General features: G+C 55.2%; 6 protein-coding genes across 6 annotated transcripts; 3 read left to right on the top strand and 3 right to left on the bottom strand.

Annotated features, from left to right (window-relative positions):
• Positions 1-1343: 1343 nt before the first annotated feature.
• NCS54_00534500 (Hypothetical protein) lies at positions 1344-7424 on the top strand (the record flags this gene model as incomplete). Its single annotated transcript, XM_053150856.1, has 2 exons — positions 1344-7151; positions 7206-7424. The coding sequence occupies 2 exons, from the start codon at positions 1344-1346 to the stop codon at positions 7422-7424; spliced, it is 6027 nt and encodes a 2008-aa protein (XP_053006831.1).
• A 1392-nt stretch (positions 7425-8816) lies between these two features.
• NCS54_00534400 (Hypothetical protein) lies at positions 8817-10389 on the bottom strand (the record flags this gene model as incomplete). The annotated part of the gene is made up of 3 exons (XM_053150855.1): positions 8817-9751; positions 9814-10269; positions 10335-10389. The coding sequence occupies 3 exons, from the start codon at positions 10387-10389 to the stop codon at positions 8817-8819; spliced, it is 1446 nt and encodes a 481-aa protein (XP_053006830.1).
• Positions 10390-12932: 2543 nt separating this feature from the next.
• On the top strand, positions 12933-13571 carry NCS54_00534300 (Hypothetical protein; the record flags this gene model as incomplete). The annotated part of the gene is made up of 1 exon (XM_053150854.1): positions 12933-13571. One exon carries the CDS (start codon positions 12933-12935, stop codon positions 13569-13571), a length of 639 nt encoding a protein of 212 aa, XP_053006829.1.
• Positions 13572-13969: 398 nt separating this feature from the next.
• Positions 13970-15860, bottom strand: NCS54_00534200 (T-complex protein 1 subunit gamma; the record flags this gene model as incomplete). Its single annotated transcript, XM_053150853.1, has 6 exons — positions 13970-14059; positions 14115-14752; positions 14805-15395; positions 15448-15656; positions 15716-15782; positions 15836-15860. 6 exons carry the CDS (start codon positions 15858-15860, stop codon positions 13970-13972), a joined length of 1620 nt encoding a protein of 539 aa, XP_053006828.1.
• Positions 15861-16536: 676 nt separating this feature from the next.
• Positions 16537-16995, top strand: NCS54_00534100 (UPF0029 domain-containing protein; the record flags this gene model as incomplete). The annotated part of the gene is made up of 1 exon (XM_053150852.1): positions 16537-16995. The coding sequence occupies one exon, from the start codon at positions 16537-16539 to the stop codon at positions 16993-16995; it is 459 nt and encodes a 152-aa protein (XP_053006827.1).
• A 395-nt stretch (positions 16996-17390) lies between these two features.
• On the bottom strand, positions 17391-19472 carry NCS54_00534000 (Hypothetical protein; the record flags this gene model as incomplete). Its single annotated transcript, XM_053150851.1, has 4 exons — positions 17391-18035; positions 18075-18222; positions 18277-18654; positions 18712-19472. 4 exons carry the CDS (start codon positions 19470-19472, stop codon positions 17391-17393), a joined length of 1932 nt encoding a protein of 643 aa, XP_053006826.1.
• Between the last annotated feature and the right edge of the window lie 238 nt (positions 19473-19710).

Here is a 19710-nt window from a genome sequence, read left to right as displayed (position 1 = left end):
CTGTAACCCCGAGGAGTCGCAGCTGGTAGGATGGCAGCGTTCGGCGGAGAAAACGCCGGCTGGGGCTTGGCTTGGCGGGCTGCCAGGGATAATTGATGATGACGATGGTGATGCTGCCGCCGCCGCCCACTTTTGCAGTCAGTGGTCTCTCGATGTAATCTGCGGCGAGGAGCACCGACCAGCCAATCCCTTGAATGCATAGTATTGATTTGTCGTCGCTTATTATTAGGACCACCGTTGTTACTGCAAAGCCCGTGTGGTACAGTGAGCGTCAGGCAGAGGAGATGCCAGATGATGGATGAGGGAGAAAGATGGCTTTGGGTCGGCGGCTGTTGTGAGAAATCTACTCCTGAAGCGCGAGTGAGTGACCCAAGGTGACATGCTCCCATCGTGGCTGCCCTGATCTGGGGCTCTTCTCCCAGGTACGTACTGTATAGGTTTTGCTTCTTGGCCGGGGGGGGCTCTTTCCCTACGTCATCGGACAGGGTTGGTTTTACCCCCGTTCTGTGCGTAAATAATATGGGTCGACCAAGCACCTTGTACTCTCAAGTAGTTTGCCACCCAGATCTGGCTAGGAGGTACAAGAAAGGAGTCGTCATGTACGTGCTGGGAAGCCCACGCCAACTTTCGCCCACCTTCACCAGCGCTCTCTGGGTCTCCAGTCCTCTCTGCTAGCCAGGCCGGGCCAGTCCACCACCACCACCACCTTTCATTCTCCGCCCTACCTACTGTAGACGCCAGAGACGAGAGAGCGCGGGAGACAGAGAGACACACCACACTCTGGGACCGGTGTGTGATTGAGCCCCCAATTTTCCACTTCAAACCTCCTCTGTTGCTCGTTGCCCCGTCGCCCGAACCGCTTCCGACCCTCTCGAGTCTCTGGTCCAACCCATCCTGACCTACATACGATCGACAAAACGCACATTCACAGTCGTTTCAGACTCTCGCCTTTACTGCTGTTGTTGTCGCTGCCAGTGTTGGCTTGGGGCGAGAGGGGGACAAAGCTTGTTCCACTGTTCGACTTTCGACTCTCGCTTGATATATCCGCTTTCCTACGCGACTACACTCGACAACCCTTTCTCCTGCTGTTGAGGGAAAGGATAGAAATTGGGCCACGAGGCATGCCGGGGCCTAACTCGCCAACGGGCGACGAAATATTTTCACCTTGGTTCCCTTCACGTCAAATCGACCTGCCGATCCGCTCCCTCTCGTCCTTGATCGAGTTGCCATCCCCGCTCACCGAGAGGCCGTCCTCGAACTCAACAAGAGATGGACGAGTGATGCCGACATCGATCTCGAATTCGACTGCAAATGCGACCGCAACACCAACCGCGCGTGACGCAATGACGACGGATCGCCACCCGAGCCAGCCTCCATCATCCCCTCTTGATGCTCCGGCGAAGCAGGCCCTCGCCAGCAACAACATGGCAGGAGATTCTACTAACGAAAGCACTGTTTCTGTAGCCAAGGGACCGGTTCTCAGCCCCGAGCCATTGTCCATTTCCACTGGCACCAGCCCAACGAGCCCCCGGCGCTCAGCTTTTGGTGTTACTGCTTCCTCACCCAGCCAGGCCACTTCACAACAGCAGCTTAACGAATATCGAGAAAAGCTTGCACGCGACCTCGAGCGCCGAGAATTGTCGGCTAGAGGCCTGATGGCGAGCCCAAATGACAAGAGCCGAGTCTCTCCCATCCCTGAGGAGGGGCTGTCGAGTTCACCGCTTCATACATCGACCCTAACAACAACTTCCACCGAGTCTGGCGCTACTGTTCGAGGTGCTCCCACCCCAGGACCCATCGCGGGTACCCCATCCTACCCTTTCCCTCGGATGGCACCCGCCGGCTTTGTGCCTTCGTACCTGCATAGGCCTTTTACTGCCCTGTCTCCAACTGGTGCCCCTCGTTCCTCCAACTTCGGTTCTTTCGAGGCCTTGGGCATCGCCGCCCACGACAAGGTTCTTTCGGGGAACTCGACACCCGCCTCCAACTTCACTTTCAACCCTTCCGTCATGTCCCCTCAACCTGAAAATCTCGACTTTCCCAACCCTAACCTGTATGACCTCTCTCTGATGCTGGCGGCCGAGCCTGGCCTGGATGCTTGGTGGAATACTGTTGTTCAGATTATGAGAGATGTGTATAAAGCTGAGCGGGTAACATTAGCTATTCCAGCTGACTCAACAGACATCGAAAATGTCCCATGGGGTCAGAAAGCCACTTTCAATCAGCATAAGGAAGATGACTTGAGTCTTGGATATATGGCTGCAAGGGAGGCCAGCAGCATGGTCTTGAGCCCTAGCGACAACGATCGATCTGCAGCTGGGTCCAACGCTGCGGCATCGAGTCCTGATGATACCCTCCGCGTCAACTCTGCCGCTGTCCGACCCGGCCTTTTGAGTCGACACTCATTCACCACCTATGAGGAGAACAAGGAGAGGACCCAATCTCGCTCCCCAGGGCACTCTCGACGGCCTTCATACTTGACAAGAAGCCAAAGCAATTACCCCGCCAGCCGTACCCCTCGGGAAACCCAAGAGGACTACGCCAAACTTAACAAGTCGGCTCTCGATGAGCACGACGCCATTGAGCAGCAAATTCCTAGTTGGGAGGCCCCGCTCATGGGGGAGAAGGAAGGACAGGGCCGTGTTTTGCCTGTCCTGCAAGCTCTCGATTATGAGGCAGATCCCCTCATTGATCATAGTGGTGTGATGCGAGTGCTTGAACGTGGAAGGGCTATTGCACTAACGAGAAGTTACCCCTATCTCGCCAACGAGGCCTCTGCCGAGCCTTTAAAGCAGTCAAAGACGACTGCTCAAGAGGGGACCTCTGATCCCGCAGGCAGGAAGACATCCGGCAGGCCTCGTTCCGACTCATTCTCGAAACTATCGTCAATATTTAGTGGCACCAGCACCTCCCGGCCATCAATCCGAAGTAAGCCCCTTTCCAGCAGCGATCGAGCAAAGACGATAGCATCACGCCTCGAAGGGCGATTGGACGAAGAGAGGCCGCGACCCCCAACTCCCAAGTACGAGGAATTCGAACAAGCGCCACCCTCGCCATGGTCACAATCTCCAGCCCCTTCACCCGCCGTTCGATCCGACCCCAAGGAGAATCCCTTCTTTACAGACGCTATGGTGGACGAAGACTCCTTTAACCCAGACACTGGCACAGCTGACTACACTGGAATACGCCCGCCAGAGGCTATTGGCGTCGACAACTCATGGACAGTACTCCACATCCCCTTATCCCATGTTCTCCTCTCGAAACCGACACGAACTTTCAAACTCGACAGCACTCTTATGGAACAAAGGTCCCACTCTCGAGCCAAGAGCGAGCCTGCTGCAAATGCATCCACCACTGGCGATGAAGCCGGTCGAAGCACTCCTGATAGCCTCAGGAAAGACAAGCCCGCCCCTATCGCCATTCTCTCTATACTGAGCTCCGTTATTCCGTATCCTTCCAACCTTCGACACTCCCTCGAACATCTTGCGCCCCATATGGCCACCACTTTCTCATTGTGCAGGCACTACAGCAATCTCGAGACTGAACTTGCAGGCCTGCAACGTAAACGACCACAAACTGCTGGATTTGGCGCGGTTGCGCACGACGGTCGCCCCCTGGACGGCATGGCGTATCTTGCAGCAGACGACATGCTCCCCCACCAATCCTTGGCTGGAAGTATGACGAGCCCGAGCGATTACTCTGGAGTGTCCAAGAGCGCCACTGGATCTCCTCTCGGGACGCCTGGCTGGGATCAAGGGCCTGTTGGCTTCCTCGCCGACAAGCGGCCACCACCGACTTCAAGTCCTGCCGCAACACCGCAGGGAGACGGATACTTTAGTGCCAGGCAGCGGACAGCGCCTGCAAGGCATGAGAATCTTGTTAGCTCAGGCACCCCCCGAGCGAGAACAACATCAAAGGACAGTTCACCATCAGAGAAGCGAAATTCTCGTCTCAGCGGCCCACCATCCTTGCAGGAAGCACTAGATCCAGTTGTTTCTGTTGATAATAAGACAGTCCGTACCTCACCCGACGAATCGACGAGCTCTGCGACGAAGCGATCGGCGCAGACAGATACGCGGGCTGTCAGTATAGATGCCTCAGATGTCGTGGGCAGCGACAACTCGGCAGAGAATTTGGCTGACTCTGCAAAGACTGGACGTGGCAATCGCCAAGGACACAGCATGCTGCACTCTTACGGTGCTGATTTTGCCTCGACCTTTCAATCTCTTCCGCCTAGCTCTACACTTTCGGCCAGACCGACACCCATTGCTGCTCCTTCTCGAAGTGGCTCGATAAATTCTACAGCAGCCGACATGCCTCCACCGTCCGACAGGCTGAAGGGACTTATTCTCGATTCACTACCGGCCCATGTCTTCGTCGCGCTTCCGCAAACTGGGGAGATTGTCTGGGTGAATAGTCGATATCTTTCCTATCGAGGACAGACAGCCACCGACCTCGCTGCAGATCCCTGGGGAAGTCTTCATCCTGACGACCGAGATGAGTATCTGAAGGCTTGGGGCCATTCGGTTCGGACGGGAGAGCAGTTTTCTAGGACTGTTCGAATCAAACGATTCGATGGCGCCTACCGATGGTTTTATGCCAGGGCAGTCGCTTCCAAGGATAAGAGGGGGGTCATCATGCAGTTCCTCGGATCCTACATGGATATCCATGACCAGCACATCGCCGAGTTGAAAGCGGCACGCCAGGAGGAAATTGAAGCCTCTGAGGCCAAACATCGACTACTCGCCAACCTGATTCCACAGATTATCTTTACGGCAACTGAAGACGAGGGCATTACATTTGCCAACGAACAGTGGCTGTCTTACACCGGCCAAAGCTTCTCAGATTCGCTCGGTCTCGGCTTCATGGACTTTGTGCACCCGGAGGATCTGGCCAAATGTCGCATTCCGTCAACCCAGCCTTCCACACCCAGTGGACGGAAGCGCGAGGAGGAGAACAAGGTGTACCAGCAAGGGTCGATATCCTCCGAAGCCACCTCGACGAGCACGATCCAAGCACTCAAGACACAGACATTGCAAACACCACAGGACTCACCTCATCGAAACCTGCAGCAGCCCCTATCTCGAAACAATAGCTCGAGCAGCAGTTCCGTATACGAATGGCCTTCTGCTGACTTGACTGAGCTTGCTCGTAAAGGCATCATCAAGGTTGCGACTGACAGTGCCGGCCGAGTTTCATACACGACTGAGGTCCGACTTTTGTCCAAGACTGGAGAATACCGATGGCATCTGATCCGATGTGTCGAAATTGATACCATCGACTTTGGTAGTGGTGCCAGCTCCTACTTTGGCTCTGCTACCGACATCAATGACCACAAACTCCTCGAAACCAAGCTCAAGGAAGCCATGGAGAGCAAGGGCAGATTCCTCAGCAACATGTCCCATGAGATCCGAACGCCTCTGATTGGTATCTCGGGTATGGTCAGCTTCTTGCAGGATACTACCTTGAATGAAGAGCAGCTCGATTACACCAACACGATCCAGACAAGCGCCAACAGCCTGATCATGATTATCAACGACATTTTGGATCTCTCCAAGGTCGATGCTGGCATGATGAAGCTGAAATATGAGTGGTTCCACACCCGGTCCCTTATCGAGGATGTCAACGAGCTTGTTTCAACAATGGCGATTGCCAAGCGCCTCGAGCTGAACTACCTTGTCGAGGCTGACGTACCTGCGTGGGTCAAGGGTGACAAGGTACGGATTCGCCAAGTCCTGCTGAACGTGACTGGCAATGCTATCAAGTTCACTTCCGAGGGTGAGGTCTTCAGTCGGTGTCGTGTGTACACGGCCAAGGGCTCCGATATGGACGAGAACGAGATAATGCTCGAGTTTTCCGTCACCGATACCGGGCGTGGATTCTCCAAGGAGGAGGCCGACCTGATCTTCAAACCTTTCAGTCAAATTGATGGAAGCAGCACTCGTCAACATGGCGGTAGTGGCCTGGGACTTGTCATCTCGAGACAGCTAGCTGAGCTGCACGGAGGCACGATGACAGGCAGGGCTACTCCTGGAAAGGGCTCTACTTTTACATTCACCGCTCGATTCGGCCTTCCCACAGCCGACGACCATCCAAATCTGCCTGATAGTCCCCCACCAACGGGAGCTTTTACCCCAAGACCAGAGGTAGTGGACAGCGTTCCTGGTAGCATCAAGCCCCTGCCCCCACCCCGGCATCTGCGCGCCATTGAAGGTACTAGCACTGGAGGGACGAACTCCGAGTTCACTTCACCTGGGGATGTTTCTGTTGGCAGCTCAAACCCATCTGTCCGCTCTGGAAAGTCACACATCACCGATCGATCATCGGCAACGTCTGTCACCACTGGGCTGGCTCGCTTCAGTGAAGCAGCCAAGGCCAGTGGCCAAGACTTGTCCCAGATGAAGCTCGAGATGCCTTCAGGCCGTAGCTCTCCTGGGACACATCTGGCACACGGCAGTGGCACGCCTGAGGATTTCCGGCCGCCCATGTATTCGATTCTTATCATCTGCCCTCAGTTCCACAGCCGCGAAGCTACGACACAACACATTGAGATGACTCTGCCCAAGGATGTTCCTCACCAAATCACAGCCCTGTCGACTGTCGAGGAGGCGCAGACATTGATTGGCGGCGAGGATCCCATCAAGTTTACACATATTGTCATCAACCTTCCTTCAGCAGAAGCCATAATTGCGCTCATGGACGACATAACGAGGTCGCAGACGATCGATAAGACGACCATCCTCGTCCTGTCCGACTCAGTGCAGCGGCAGGCAGTGATGAAGCTGGCAGCCAACACCAAGTATGAGCAGCTCCTCTCAGAGAACCTGGTGACCTTCATCTACAAGCCTGTCAAGCCATCCCGATTCGCCGTCATCTTTGACCCCAACAAGATGCGCGACCTGAGCATAGACCGAAACCGCTCGACGGCGCAGCAGATGGTTGAGAACCAGAAGGCTAGCTACCAAGAGATTGAGCGACGCATGGGCAACAAAGGCTACAAGGTGTTGCTGGTCGAGGATAACCCTGTCAACCAGAAGGTGCTCATGAAGTATCTCAACAAGATTGGCGTGGATGTTGAGATCGCCGTTGACGGTGTTGAATGCACTACAATGGTCCTCTCAAAGCCGCATAGCCACTACTCTCTCATCTTGGTATGTTCCCGACTCATGCCTTGAACCTCAGTGACTGACTAACCGTGTGTGTAGTGTGACCTTCACATGCCTCGCAAGGACGGCTACCAGGCGTGCCGTGAGATTCGCCAGTGGGAGACGTCGAGTGGCCATCCCAACATGCCCATCATCGCTCTGTCAGCCAACGTCATGTCGGATGTGCAGGACAAGTGTGTCGCGGCGGGATTTAGCGACTACGTCACGAAACCGGTCGACTTCATTGATCTCAGTAGGGCCATGTCCAGGTTCTTTTGATCATGATACTCTTGCCGACCGTGGATGCTGTTACAGGGCACCAGCACATCCACATTTCCTCTCCATGTTTTGCACTTTTTACGGCTTATGACTTGTTCAGCTTCATACCCAAGTTACTCGCGGCAAGGTCCCTACGTGGACTGTTGCCTTTATTAGAATAGACCCAAGAACAGATCAAGGAGCTGGTCTGATGGGGAGGTGTATTTCACGCTCTCCGGCACTCGTGGCGAGTCGACGCACATCTCTCGTCTTGCCCACTGCTGGGCATTCTGTTCTTCGACATGTTGAAGTCCTCTACCTTTTGTGTTCTCCTTCATACCCAGGGCGAGTATCCCGCTTTGGTCGGGTTACTGGCATTTTGCATAACACGGGGCATCACTATAGCATCACTGGCCTCCTGGAGGCGCATGCGTGGCTTGGAGGAGTAATTCTATACCCGTGGCCTATATTTTTTTTTGAGACTATGTTCTTGTTGTGTTGCACTTCTGGAAGATATGGGTATCTCTGGGGGGGTTTTGAAGATGGGAGATGGCGTCAAGGAGTTATGTTTTTCTGTGTCTGCCTTGTTCTGTTGGACTTTTCAAGCCAATGGCCAGGCTTTTTAGCATTCTTTCCCTTTTCACACCAAAGGTATTATTTCTGGCCGGGGTAGAGAGGAACATTTGAGGATACGAGGGAGGACCTGGCAGGGCCTGAATGAATGGATGTAAACAGAGAATGAGGGAGGGAGGTCCAAGCCTGTGTTTATCTTCTACGGTTGTTTGTTGTTTCTGGCATTGGGGGAAGGGCAATGAATGGCATGGCATGGCATGGCATGGCAACGGCTTGGTACTTGGGGAAATGGGACCGAGATGCTTTGCAAGGGCGGAATTATTCATCTTGATCCCCCTTTTTTGATGTTTAGCTAGACCCCGCGAGAGATGCGGTGGAGGAGAGGAAATGACACCTTTTCACATCCATGAAGTGTGGATGGTTGTTATAATCCAATTCAAAAGGATAAAACCAAGACAAAACAAAAGTTCAAACAAGAGTCTTCGTTACACTTGATGCATTGTGATGTTGATGCCTTGGGCATATAAATTGAATCAATACTGCTTTTCATGGGTATGGAGATGGATGCTAATCATGAACAAATGCTATCTTGCTTGATGCCCCCAAATGCCTAAAAAAGGTGGAAAACCATGCCTGCATAGTCATCTCCTCCCATTATTTCCCCGGTGCTCCTGTCAACCAATTTCCGATTCCAATTTCGTCATTACCGAGTGAGAAGCAAGAGTATCGCCAAGAAACACGCCCAGTCCCGTGCTCAAGCTGTATCCGCAAGCTGGCACCCATCATTTTTGATTACATAGCGGTCGTAAGTAGATAGTGAAAGAGAAGTCGTTGGCTTGCTTAGTAGACGCTGCCATGAATGCTGCGGTCCTCATGTTCAGCATGGTCCAGATCCTCAAGGCGCTCGCCCTCGCCCTCTGATGACTCAGGGGAGGCATCACCCAGGCGGTTAGACCGGGGGAACTCTTCTGGGCCATTCTTATCAGTGGCATATGTCAAGCGCTCAGGGCCGGCTTTGGGAGGCGCCCCGTTGTTGGAGTTCTCATCTGCCAAGGTCTTGAGGTGAGCGTTGAGAGATGCGATGCGCTGCAGACTTGTGTTTTCATCTTCCGAGGAGTCGTCGGTTTCAGCAGCGGATGTATGGCCTGAGTAGGTGCCGCCACCATCACGGCCAACGTGCAGGTAAGGAGATTGAACGTGATCTTCTGATGATATTATCGAGGGGGTGTCCATAAGATCAGAAACCGACTTGCCCTCGTGGTTCGCCGTGATGTCGATCTCCGGGCCGCCGTCATCTGTAGCGTCGGGAGTGGCTTTCTCACTGCTGCTGGCGGCGATAGCCAAGGCAAGTTGAGATTTTTGTTTCCGACCTCCCGTCAAAGCGCCGCCCGGGCTGTTAGCCTCTCCGTAGGGGGTCGGGCCTCCATTCTCATGATCCTTTTTGCGCATAATTTCGAGGTCTTCGCGCTTGACATAGTGGCGGCTATGATCGCAGCCGTTAGGACACCCACCCCAGCGACGGGTGACGACAAAGGTCTTGGTGCGCTGAAGCTTGGTGCTGTCCTTCTCCCTCTCCCTCTCTTCCTTGTCTTTGCGCTCGCGTCGCAATTCAGACCAAGTGCGAAGGTTGTTCTCAAGAAGGTACTTGCCGTTATCCTCCTGTTTGCGCATGATGAGGAACTCGCAGTGGTTGATGTTGCGGAGATCCTCAAAGTACTCGACAGTGAAATGGTACCATTTCATAAGAAAGACACGGGACATGAGTCCGTGGGTGACTAATGGCAGATTTGTTAGTACGCAAGACAAGAGTATAGATCATGGACCAGAAATCTCGTACCGAGAACACAGACACTGGCAAAGTCGTCCTCGCCAAATTGCCTCCAAAGACTCTCGTTGAAACCACTAATTCGATCGTAGGCATCGGCGGCACTCTCTCCGTTGGGGATGCGGTAGAAGAAGTGGCCGTAGTCGGCTCTCTCCTGCCACATGCGTTCCATCTCGGCGCTGCATGGTTGGAAGTTGCCAAAGTCCTGCTCACGCAACCGGGGCTCCTCATACACCTTGATGTTAGATCGGCGAAAAGGAGACGGCTTGGGGTCGTCTGAAGTCAAGCTGTCGAGGATGCCTTCTGTTGTCTCCCGGGTTCGGCGGTAGGGGGATGTGAAGAAGTGGAGGGTGTCGTCGGGGCGGAGCAGTTCACGAAGACGGCGGCCAGCATCGTGGGCCTGGTTCCAGCCCTCTGGTGTGAGCTTTACTCGGTGATCAGGCACGGACTGGTGAATATCACGGTTCTCTGGAGGGGGTGTAAGCCAGGTGCATGAATAGAGGTGGGCGCTAGAGGGAGGGGGAGAAACGCACTGTTGCCCTCAGATTGTCCGTGGCGGACGAGGATGATTAATCTTGGCTTGGCCATGATGTGTATGTGATGCCCAGTGGCGGTGGAAAGCTAATTGGGGTCGCTGCTATCGAGCAGAGAGAGCTGACGAGACGTTGGGGAGCGAGTATGTGAAGCTGGAGGTTGTGGAGGGCGGGTACAATCGGGCGGTCAGAGGCTGAATTGTAAGTGGTGATGGTGTTGGTGTTGGTGATGCAATTCGCCCTGGGTGGATATGAATGGGGAAAGGAAGTAGATGAGATCGGGTCTATCGTGGAGATATAAGAAGAAGGAGGAAAAAGAAAGTGGAAGATGCAAGAAGAAGGAGCGTCACAGAAAACTAAGTGCAAGTGGTTTTTAGTGAGGCTTGTGTAATCCAGTCGCCGCTCGTTGGCTCACGAGGGTCCTGAGACAGCCCAGACAGACGCTCTTGCCATTCATTGATTGACATGCCTTCCTAGGTTCTTCCAGCGCACAACCATGTTTCCGAGCCTGTCCCGCTAACGTTAGTAGCCACAGCCATTGCCAGTGAATCCCGGGAAATCCCCACCAGGGCAGGAAGGCACGCACCTTCCCAGACATGAAAGCGCTCAAAAAGGTAAGGACGTACCTCTCCAGCCAGGTCCCCTGGGCCGGAGCCGCCCCGCCATCTGTCCACTCTCCCGTCACTTTCGAGCTCACATTCCTTCAAATCGTTCTCGCATCTGTGAATCGTCCATTGGCAACCCTCCGAGCACACATGGCGTTCCGCCGTGGTCGGCCAACCCCGTCCCTCCGTCACCGCTGAAATGTGAAAGAGTCACAAAAGACGAGCCTCCGGGTGATTTGAAAACAGGCAAAACAGCCCATGGAAGACCCCGAAGACGGAGCTAGCGAACGGCACCCCGGCCCTATGCATGATCCCATCGGGTGAGACACAAGGGGGAAAAGGAATTCAGGTTCCATGACGCGATCTGGCGCATGGGGGAAGGGCAGGTCCCGCAAACGGTCAGATATCCTTTCTTGTCCAGCCCAGCACGCACAGGACAAAGAGCCCGGACTCTTTAGCGTCCCCCCCGGTTCGAGCGAAGTGCAGCACATCTCCGGCGATGCCCAGGGCGGCGGCGGAGAATATCCGCTGAGCAGCATGTGCTCTTGCATCGTCATGTACGATGTCCGGCTAGACATCATATGATTTTGTCTTGCCCGACCCGTCCGCTCGGAGCTTGGCTGGCCCTTGCGTGCTCGCTTCCTGGAAGAAAGATCATGAGAATCTGGGAGGGGTCTTGGCCAATCCTGGGGTCCTGCAGCGCCAGATCAAGTAACTTGGCCTGTTTTTGCTGGATGGATCTGATCATCCGGATGTTGACACCTGCCATGCCCTTGTTGCAGACCTGTCTCTCGTGTCTCTGGCACTTTTTTCCCCTACTGGCCTGTCTGCCCTCCATTATCTCTCGGTGTTTCGTTTCCGCCGCATCTCTCAATCTCGTGCTGCAACCCTCCCCTTGTTTGTTTGGTTTCGGCAATGCCCATCTGCATCAATCCGAGTTACGTAGTTGAGCCTCATTGGGAGGATAGTGGCGGAATGGCGAGACGGTTCGTGTACGGGAAGCGCCATTAGCCGCTGACAGCCAACATAGGCTGTATTGTGTGCCACGAGAGGTTATTTTTAGTGTTTACTATTACCCGTTCTTCCTCTTGGGAGTCTGGTGTTTGGATCACCTGGATGCCCTCCAACCTCAGCTGCTGCTTGGCGCTGCTGGACAAAGGTGCTACACAGTACCATGTAAGCTGTGGCTTGCTGTGCCTTGTGCCTGGCACCATTGAGTCAACTACCGCGCGCTTACCCGTCCCCTGTCTCTCAGCTCAGTGACAGTTAGGGATTTTTTTTTTCAGAGGTCCTGATGACCCTCCATTACATGGCCCCCAGGCACACCCGCTGCAGCTGTCCACTGACCTTGGCAGCAGCATCCGCCACCCTCATCAGATCCCCGCCTGGAATTGGATATCGTTATCTTTCAGGTTGGGTATCTACCGCCAATGCCGATATTCCTGATCGGACCCGAGAGAGAAGCTCGCGTAGTTGCCCGGGTAGCTAGGTAGCTATGCCCAAGCTACAGCTGGCCAGATGGCCATTGCAATTCTCCTATTGAAAAAAGTGAAGAAATTCAGACCACAATTATGGTTGGGCAGGGGTTAGACAAGGTTGCCTGGGGCTTAGAGTTGGTTCCCGATTAGAGGCGATATAAGCGGGTTTCAGCTGCTAACGCTTTTTCTTCCTCCCGTCCCCTCCATCACATCGTCCGTCTCAACCCATCTACCCGCATCACCTTTTTCACGTGTCGAGTCGCATCGCATCGACAGCTGACCGCTCTATTCCATGGTCCTTGTTTGAATTACATAACTGTGCATTTTTCCCCCCTCATCTTCACTTTAGCCATCACGCGCCGACGATCCTCGGGTTCGCCTATCGCGCCCTCTGACGTTGACGCTCACGCGTTCACTCGGCCCATCCTCATCCCAGCACCAGCAGGACCCTACACCTACAGCATAGCAATCAACACAGAAGCTATCAGCTACCGCGACCCCCTCCTCGCACAATCATGTCCGCCCCCGGCCCCGAGTCCGTCCCAACCTCGGCCGATCCCCGCTCCCACCGTCCCACCAAGAAGCGCGCCCTCACCCCCGTCTCTGCGCAGGCAGCCTCTGTCGACGCCCTCTTCGCAAAGCCCGACCAGAACATCCAAATCCCCGGCCTCCTATCCTCGTCTTCTGGCGGTGCCTCTCGCTCCGCGCCCCCAGAGATCGTTACCAACGTTCAAGGTTCCAGTGCGGGAGCCGGCTCAGGAGAGTTTCACGTCTACAAGGCCAGCCGCCGGCGCGAGTATGAGCGCCTCCGCGAGATGGATGAGGAGCTGCGACGCGAGAAGGATAAGGAGGAGTTTGACAAGGACAAGACTGAGCGCGATCGCAAGGACGAGGAGCGCACGCGCAAGAACCGCGAGAAGAGGGAGAAGATGAAGGCCCGAAAGGCAAAGAAGGGTAAAGGCACAAACGCTAAGCCAGGAGCTGACAAGAAAGCATCGACAACGACGACGCGGCCAGACGGTGACTCTCAGCGCACGGAGAAGGACGCCAAAGACGATGCCGCTGGCTCTGCTGCAACCAAGAAGCAAAACGAGGAGGAAGAGTCAACACCCGCTGCGGCACCTGTCGGCCTAGTCATCCATGACGATGACTGAACGAGACACAGCAAATCGCAAATTTAGTAATAGTTGCACCACACATACACACGGTCATGGGAGAGGCAGGGCACTTTAAAAGCACAGGATCGAGATGGTAGGCGGAGGAATGGTTCGCGAGAACCTGTACGTAGGAGCGACAATATTGGTTCGCCAGGTAATTCATGTGATACCCATTTCCTTCATCCTGGCGGATGAGTCGCCGGGGCATTCGCCATTGCATATACGCCCCAGCTCTCCTCTCCGTTGTTTTGTCTATCTTGCTTGCTCTTTCGGCTAGTACAAGGGGGGTATGACCAGTCCAAACAGACATCTAACAAGCCCGAATCGCATCCACACCTCCCTTTCTGACCTGAGTCGGGTGTATATCACAGTAACCTCACATTGTCGTTCCCGCTCTACTCCTCGCCACCGCCGCCGGGAGCGCCAACCTGCTGGGCCTTCTTGGCACTGCAGATGTCGTCTACTCGGAGGAGAAGGCAGGCGGCCTAAATAATTGTCAGCATCCTGCAACCTGAAAACACTCGAGACGGATATACATACCTCAATGGCGGTCTTGATGCTCTGCAGCTTGATAGCCTGGGGCTCCCAGACTCCATACTCCTTCATATCCGCAATGGCACCAGTGTCGCCGTTGACACCCCAAGAGCTCTTACCCTCGGCCTGCTTGGCTCGCAGATCTGTCAACACGCGGACGGGGCTCTTGCCAGCGTTCTGCACCAGAGTTCGAGGGATAACCTCGAGGGCATCTGCCACGGCCTTGTAGGGCCACTGCTGCACACCCTCGATGCTCTTGGCCAGCTGGCCCAGCCTCACAGAGACAGCCATCTCTGTGGCGCCACCACCCGGCGATAACCGAGGGTGGAACATGACATTGCGTGCAACGCCCATGGCATCTTGCAGGTTTCGCTCAATCTCGTTGAGCACGTCCTTGGAGGGGCCGCGGAGAAGGATGGTGCAGGCCTTGGGGTCCTGGCACTTGGTAAGGAAGGTAAAGTACTCGTCGCCAATCTTCTCAATCTCAAACAGACCGCATCGGGTGCCAACATCCGAATCCTGGAGATCCTCTACCCGGTTAACGATTGTGGCGCCGGTGGCACGAGCTATTCTGTTGTTGTCGGTCTTTCGGACTCGGCGGAGAGCTGTGATGTTGGCCTTCATGAAGTAGTGCTGAGCGAGGTCTACACTGTATTAGTAATGCCATCTCATATGTCGAGAGAGTTGGAGACGCACCAGACACTCCCTTCTCGGTGATGACGAGATCGGGGTTCACAGAGATAATAGCCTCGCACATGGCCTTGACCTGCTCCTCCTCGATCTGCAGAATACGGTTCCAGTCGTCCTCCTTGGTAATCTCAATGTTGGTCTGGGACTCGCCCTTCTTGTACTCGAGGGGGCAGTCGAGGAGAACGATTCGGGGGTTCTCAATGCGCCGGCGCATCTTGGGATGTGTGATATCCTTGTTGAGCATGAGACCGTCAAGGACCTTGCTGTCCTCAATCTCGCCGCCGGGAACCTTCTCAACTCGGGCATATCGCTTAATGTCGACCTCGGTCTTGCCATTGCCAGCCTCCCACGTCACCGTCCGGACCGCCTTGAGGGCGAGGTCACACATCAGGTCCATCCATCGCGAAACGAACTTGGTGCCGATAGAAGACGAGATGAGCTGGTACATGGCCTTGTCGTCGTCGACGTCGATTGGCAGGGAGATCTCCTCGATGATCTCGAGGGCGTCTTTTAGGGCGCGCTTGAAGGCAGAGATGATGACGACGGGGTGGATGTTGCGGTCGAGCTGGGGCAGAGCTTGTGCCAGAATCTCACCGGCTGGCAGGGGTGTCAGTACTTCGCTCGACCAGGCAGCTCTATACCTTCTTACCCAGGATGATGACGGTTGTAGTTCCGTCGCCGACCTCCTCATCTTGTGTCCGGCTGAGCTCGATCATGCTCTTGGCGGCGGGGTGGGAAACCTCGATCTCTCGGAGGATAGCATGGCCATCGTTTGTGAGGACGATGCCGCCCATGGGGTCGAGCAGCATCTTGAGCATGGCCTTGGGGCCCAAGCATGATCGAATAATGTCGGCGACACTGTCTGGATTGTTAGGATCGGGCATGCGACTCGGAAGGGGACAATGGCGGGAACGCACGTCTTGGCAGCGGCGATGTTGGACAGCTGAGCTTTGCGGCCAGTCTGCCTCTCACCACTGTTGGTGTCTAGGGGATAATGGTCAGCGTCAGAGTTCAGTACAGGAAGCGTTCGAACGCACTCATAACCACTACGGGAGCCTGCATGGTGACTGTCTTCCTTCTATAGTTTGTACAGTCGTTGAGCAGGTGGGGGAGGAAGGGGCAACGTTGCTCCCAGGGCTAGCAACGGCGCAGGCGGAGCGGGAGCGGCTCAACGGCGAGGAGAGCTGCAGGAACGAGGAGTCGTCGTCTTCGTCTTGGAGATGGGGGCAGCAGCTCTAGCCGCTACTCGGGGGTTCAGTTCAGACGTCGATGAGGGCAAAGGGGAGAAGGAGGGAGGAGATTAGCAGTTTGTTGAGAGGGGCGCGCACATGGACCAGAAAACTTTCAGTGGTGGATGTTGATTTTTGGCGGGGAGGCTCCAATATGGGATTGGGAGTGGTGCCCTGCTCCTTCCTGTTCGCTGGCACCTGCCCAGCCCGGGTTGTTCATGGTGGAATGTTAACCCGCCCCGCCCTGTACCCCTCCGTCCAAGCCCGCCAATCGAGGGCCGGCTAAGCTCGGGGAGCTCTCCACACCTGATAAGGGGTCCGTCCCTTTATTTTTCAGCCTCGAAAGCTTGGAGACTTCTAGAAACAGTTGAAGCAAGTGAAGCAATTCATTGCTTTTTCAGCCATGCTAATTGTGGATGTAATTATTTACAGGAACCTCAATGATACTCGAATATCATTGATCCTATGAGAGACATACTCGGACCCTCAAGTGTCAGACCGAGGCCAACATGTCCTCAAAGCGACTGGCGCAGACAGTTCTGCCTAAATCTCAATGGACACCCTCCAAGCCCATAACAGAGTCCAAGTCTACGTTTGTCGCCCACGTCGCCCCCGTGACGAGCCCCTCCCAGGCCCAGCTATGCGTGCAGTCCCTGCTCGACTCGGACAAGCGCATTCGTAACGCAACGCACAACATCACGGCGTGGCGTATAAGGGACGGTGGCTCGGGCATCCAGCATGCCGACGATGATGGCGAGACGGCGGCCGCGGCCCGGCTGATGCAGTTGATGCAGGCCATGGACCTCTGGGACGCGGCCGTCGTCGTCACGCGGTGGTATGGTGGTGTGCAGTTGGGGTCCAAGAGATTCAGGCTGATCACCGCGGTGGCGAGGGATGCATTCGTGCGGGCCGGTATGGCTGAGGGAAAGGAGAAGGAAGGCAAGACGAAAGGGAAGAAGAAGAAGTGAGCATCTGAATCAACACCAGATCTACCATCACGACATACGTCACCTCGAGCCTTGGCATCATGAGTTGGTCGGGCCTATTAACATTCATATCCGTGTTGGACTACCTAGTGAACTCTCAGCTACGATATGTTCCCATGGTTCCGCTACCGGTCGAAATGGCCCCAAAAAGATCTGATTCCTTAGGCAATCTCCCTGTGCCTGTTTTACTTGACCCTATCCTCACGTCACACCTCACTCTTTTTTCATCATCATGTTGTGTGTGGGTAGGGTTCTTCTTGGCTGATTCTCTAGAGCTGAGATCCATGTCGCTCATTCCGGCAGCCTCTGCGATAGTCGATCAAAAAAGTGTCGGTGTGTCTTGGTTGACACGATGGTAGACCTCTACGTAAAAGGTCTCAGTCCTGGCGGACCTCGTTGCGCAGCCCGGAAGCGCGCACCTTCTTGCCACGGCGGCGGACACCGGGACCCGAGGCGGAGGGCATGGTGGAACTAGCAATGCCGTTATTGTTGGCACTGGGACCGGCACGAGCAGCGACAGTGACGTTGGCGTTCGTGTTGGCATTGGCCTGGTTGATGTTGGCGTTGCCATTATCGACGGCCTTGCCCTTGCCCTTGACGTCGACGGTGGTGTTGTCTCGGGACTCGGGATACACGGTGGTCCATTCGGCGCCATGCTTGGACTTGACTTCGACGAAGCACAGGTTGCTCGCCATCTGCTGCTGGATAAAGTCCCAGTGACCACGGTCGTTCTTGGCCAGGTCCCGAACGGTCTTCCACCAACTGTCTCGACCGTTGTAGTAAGGGGCACAGTCGACCCAGAGGAAATCGGGCGGGAAGCCACGAGCCCGGATATGGTTCGGGAGGGGCGAGATGGCAAAGCTGGGGAGGCCGTCCTTGGTGAACTTCCACTCGAGGGTCAGCTGGCGACCAGGCGTCTTGGTGTAGGGAGTTAGCTTGAGCTGGCTGAAGTCACCAAGGCTAGGGACCTGGGACGCCTTCTTCGCAGCCTGGGGCTTCTCGCTCTCGTCCTTGTTTTCAGTCTGGGGAGTGGTCAAGGGTGGGTTCTACTCTTCCTTGACCTTCTCGATCTGGGACGAAGGGGCGGCAAACACCAGAACCGAGTGGTGCATGTCGACCAGCGTGGAGGGGACGGCACCATCGATGTCGACGATGGGCTTGCGGATTCTGAACCAGGTCCAGTTCTGGAGTCTTCCATCGGGGAGAGCACTGTGAATCACGGGTCAGTCTTGCTGTAGTCTGCAGATGTGAAGGGAAACTTACACGAGGGACTGGTACATGGTGATGCTGCCCTTCTGAGCGTCGAGGCTCATGATGGTGTGAGGATCAAGATCGGGAGAGTTCCACTCGCTGCCGGGCACGCTCCGCTTGACCAGTCGGCTCTCTCTGATGTTCTGCTTGAAGACGAGGCTGTCGAGTTCGAGCTTCTTGTAGCCGTACTTGGCACATCCCGACCACAGATGGGCCATTAGGCCAGACGTGGCATCAGAAGTCTTGCCCACCTGGGGCAGATCCTTGACGGGGTCAAAGTCCTCAACCAGCATGATCTGGCCAAAAGGACGGCCAGGCATGGGGCCCGGCTCGAAGCGATGGTAGTTGGCAGACCCGGTAATGGCCTGGAGTCTCTCACTGGCGGCGACACTGGCACCAAGTTAGCTGACTTGTCCTGATGAAAGCAGAAAACTCGGATAAACTTACACAGAGGGAAGGCGGCTGAAGTAGTGCTGCGTTCTCAGGTCTCGATAGTTGTCGGGCTCACCCGCTCCAGGTCTCTTGTTGGTCAAGGCCCGGTTGACCATGTCGACTTCGTTGAGGCCACGACGCAGGAAGTGAGAGTGAGACAACTCAGGGTCCATGTTCTTCTCCATGTCAAGTCTCTGCATCATTCCGGTGATGGTGACGGCGCTCTCGAGACCACCCTCGGTGTTGGCCTTGTCCCGGAGGGCCTCGCCGAGGGACAGGCTCTGGGCAAAGTTCATGGCGATTCCCTTTCGGAGCTTCTCGCGGACCGTGAGCTTCTTGAGATGCTCCTCGGAGAGGTCATAGTTGGGCGCCACGCGAGTAGGAGGCTGCGAGGAGAGAGCCTGGTCAGCGATCTTGGGCGAGGCCTCCTTACCAGAGTTCGAGGGGCCAGCGCGGGGCGTGGCAGAGTTGTCGTTGACGGCCTTTGTCTTGGGAGTCGAGTCGTTGGAACCGAGAGTATCGTTTCCGGAAGAGCCAGAGCTAGAAGACTCAAAGATAGGAGCCGGGGTAGAAGGACCAGCTTCAGCCTGGGGGGCGTCGGCATAGCCAGAGGCAGAAGAGCCAGGAACTGGCGGGTGGCGGTCGGTGGGATCCATCTCTCTCATGGTTCCTCCAGGAGACTCTTCGACGATGTAAACTGACCGAGATCTCTTGGTGCTGAGTTGATCGAGTTGAGGACTAAGCATCCGCTTGGCCTCTTTGTCGAGATGTGACATGGCGAAGGGGAGGTGAGAAGCCCAAGAAGCCTGCTAAATAGCGTGGGTACGGCACAATAGCAAAGATCTGTATTGAGCTGCGACTTACAATACCATGTAGGGTATGATGCCCGCCTTGGGGTTCAAATGTGGTGGTGGAGCCGATCCGAATGGTGTAGTTGATCCGAAAGTGAGGATGTGAGAATGAGGCGAATTGAGATGAGATGCAGGCAGCATCATTTACCCTTTGGGGTTGTTA

This window comes from Fusarium falciforme, chromosome 4 (genome assembly GCF_026873545.1).
Source record: "Fusarium falciforme chromosome 4, complete sequence".
NCBI lineage: Eukaryota > Fungi > Ascomycota > Sordariomycetes > Hypocreales > Nectriaceae > Fusarium > Fusarium falciforme.
This window is presented reverse-complemented; position numbering and strand designations above follow the sequence as displayed.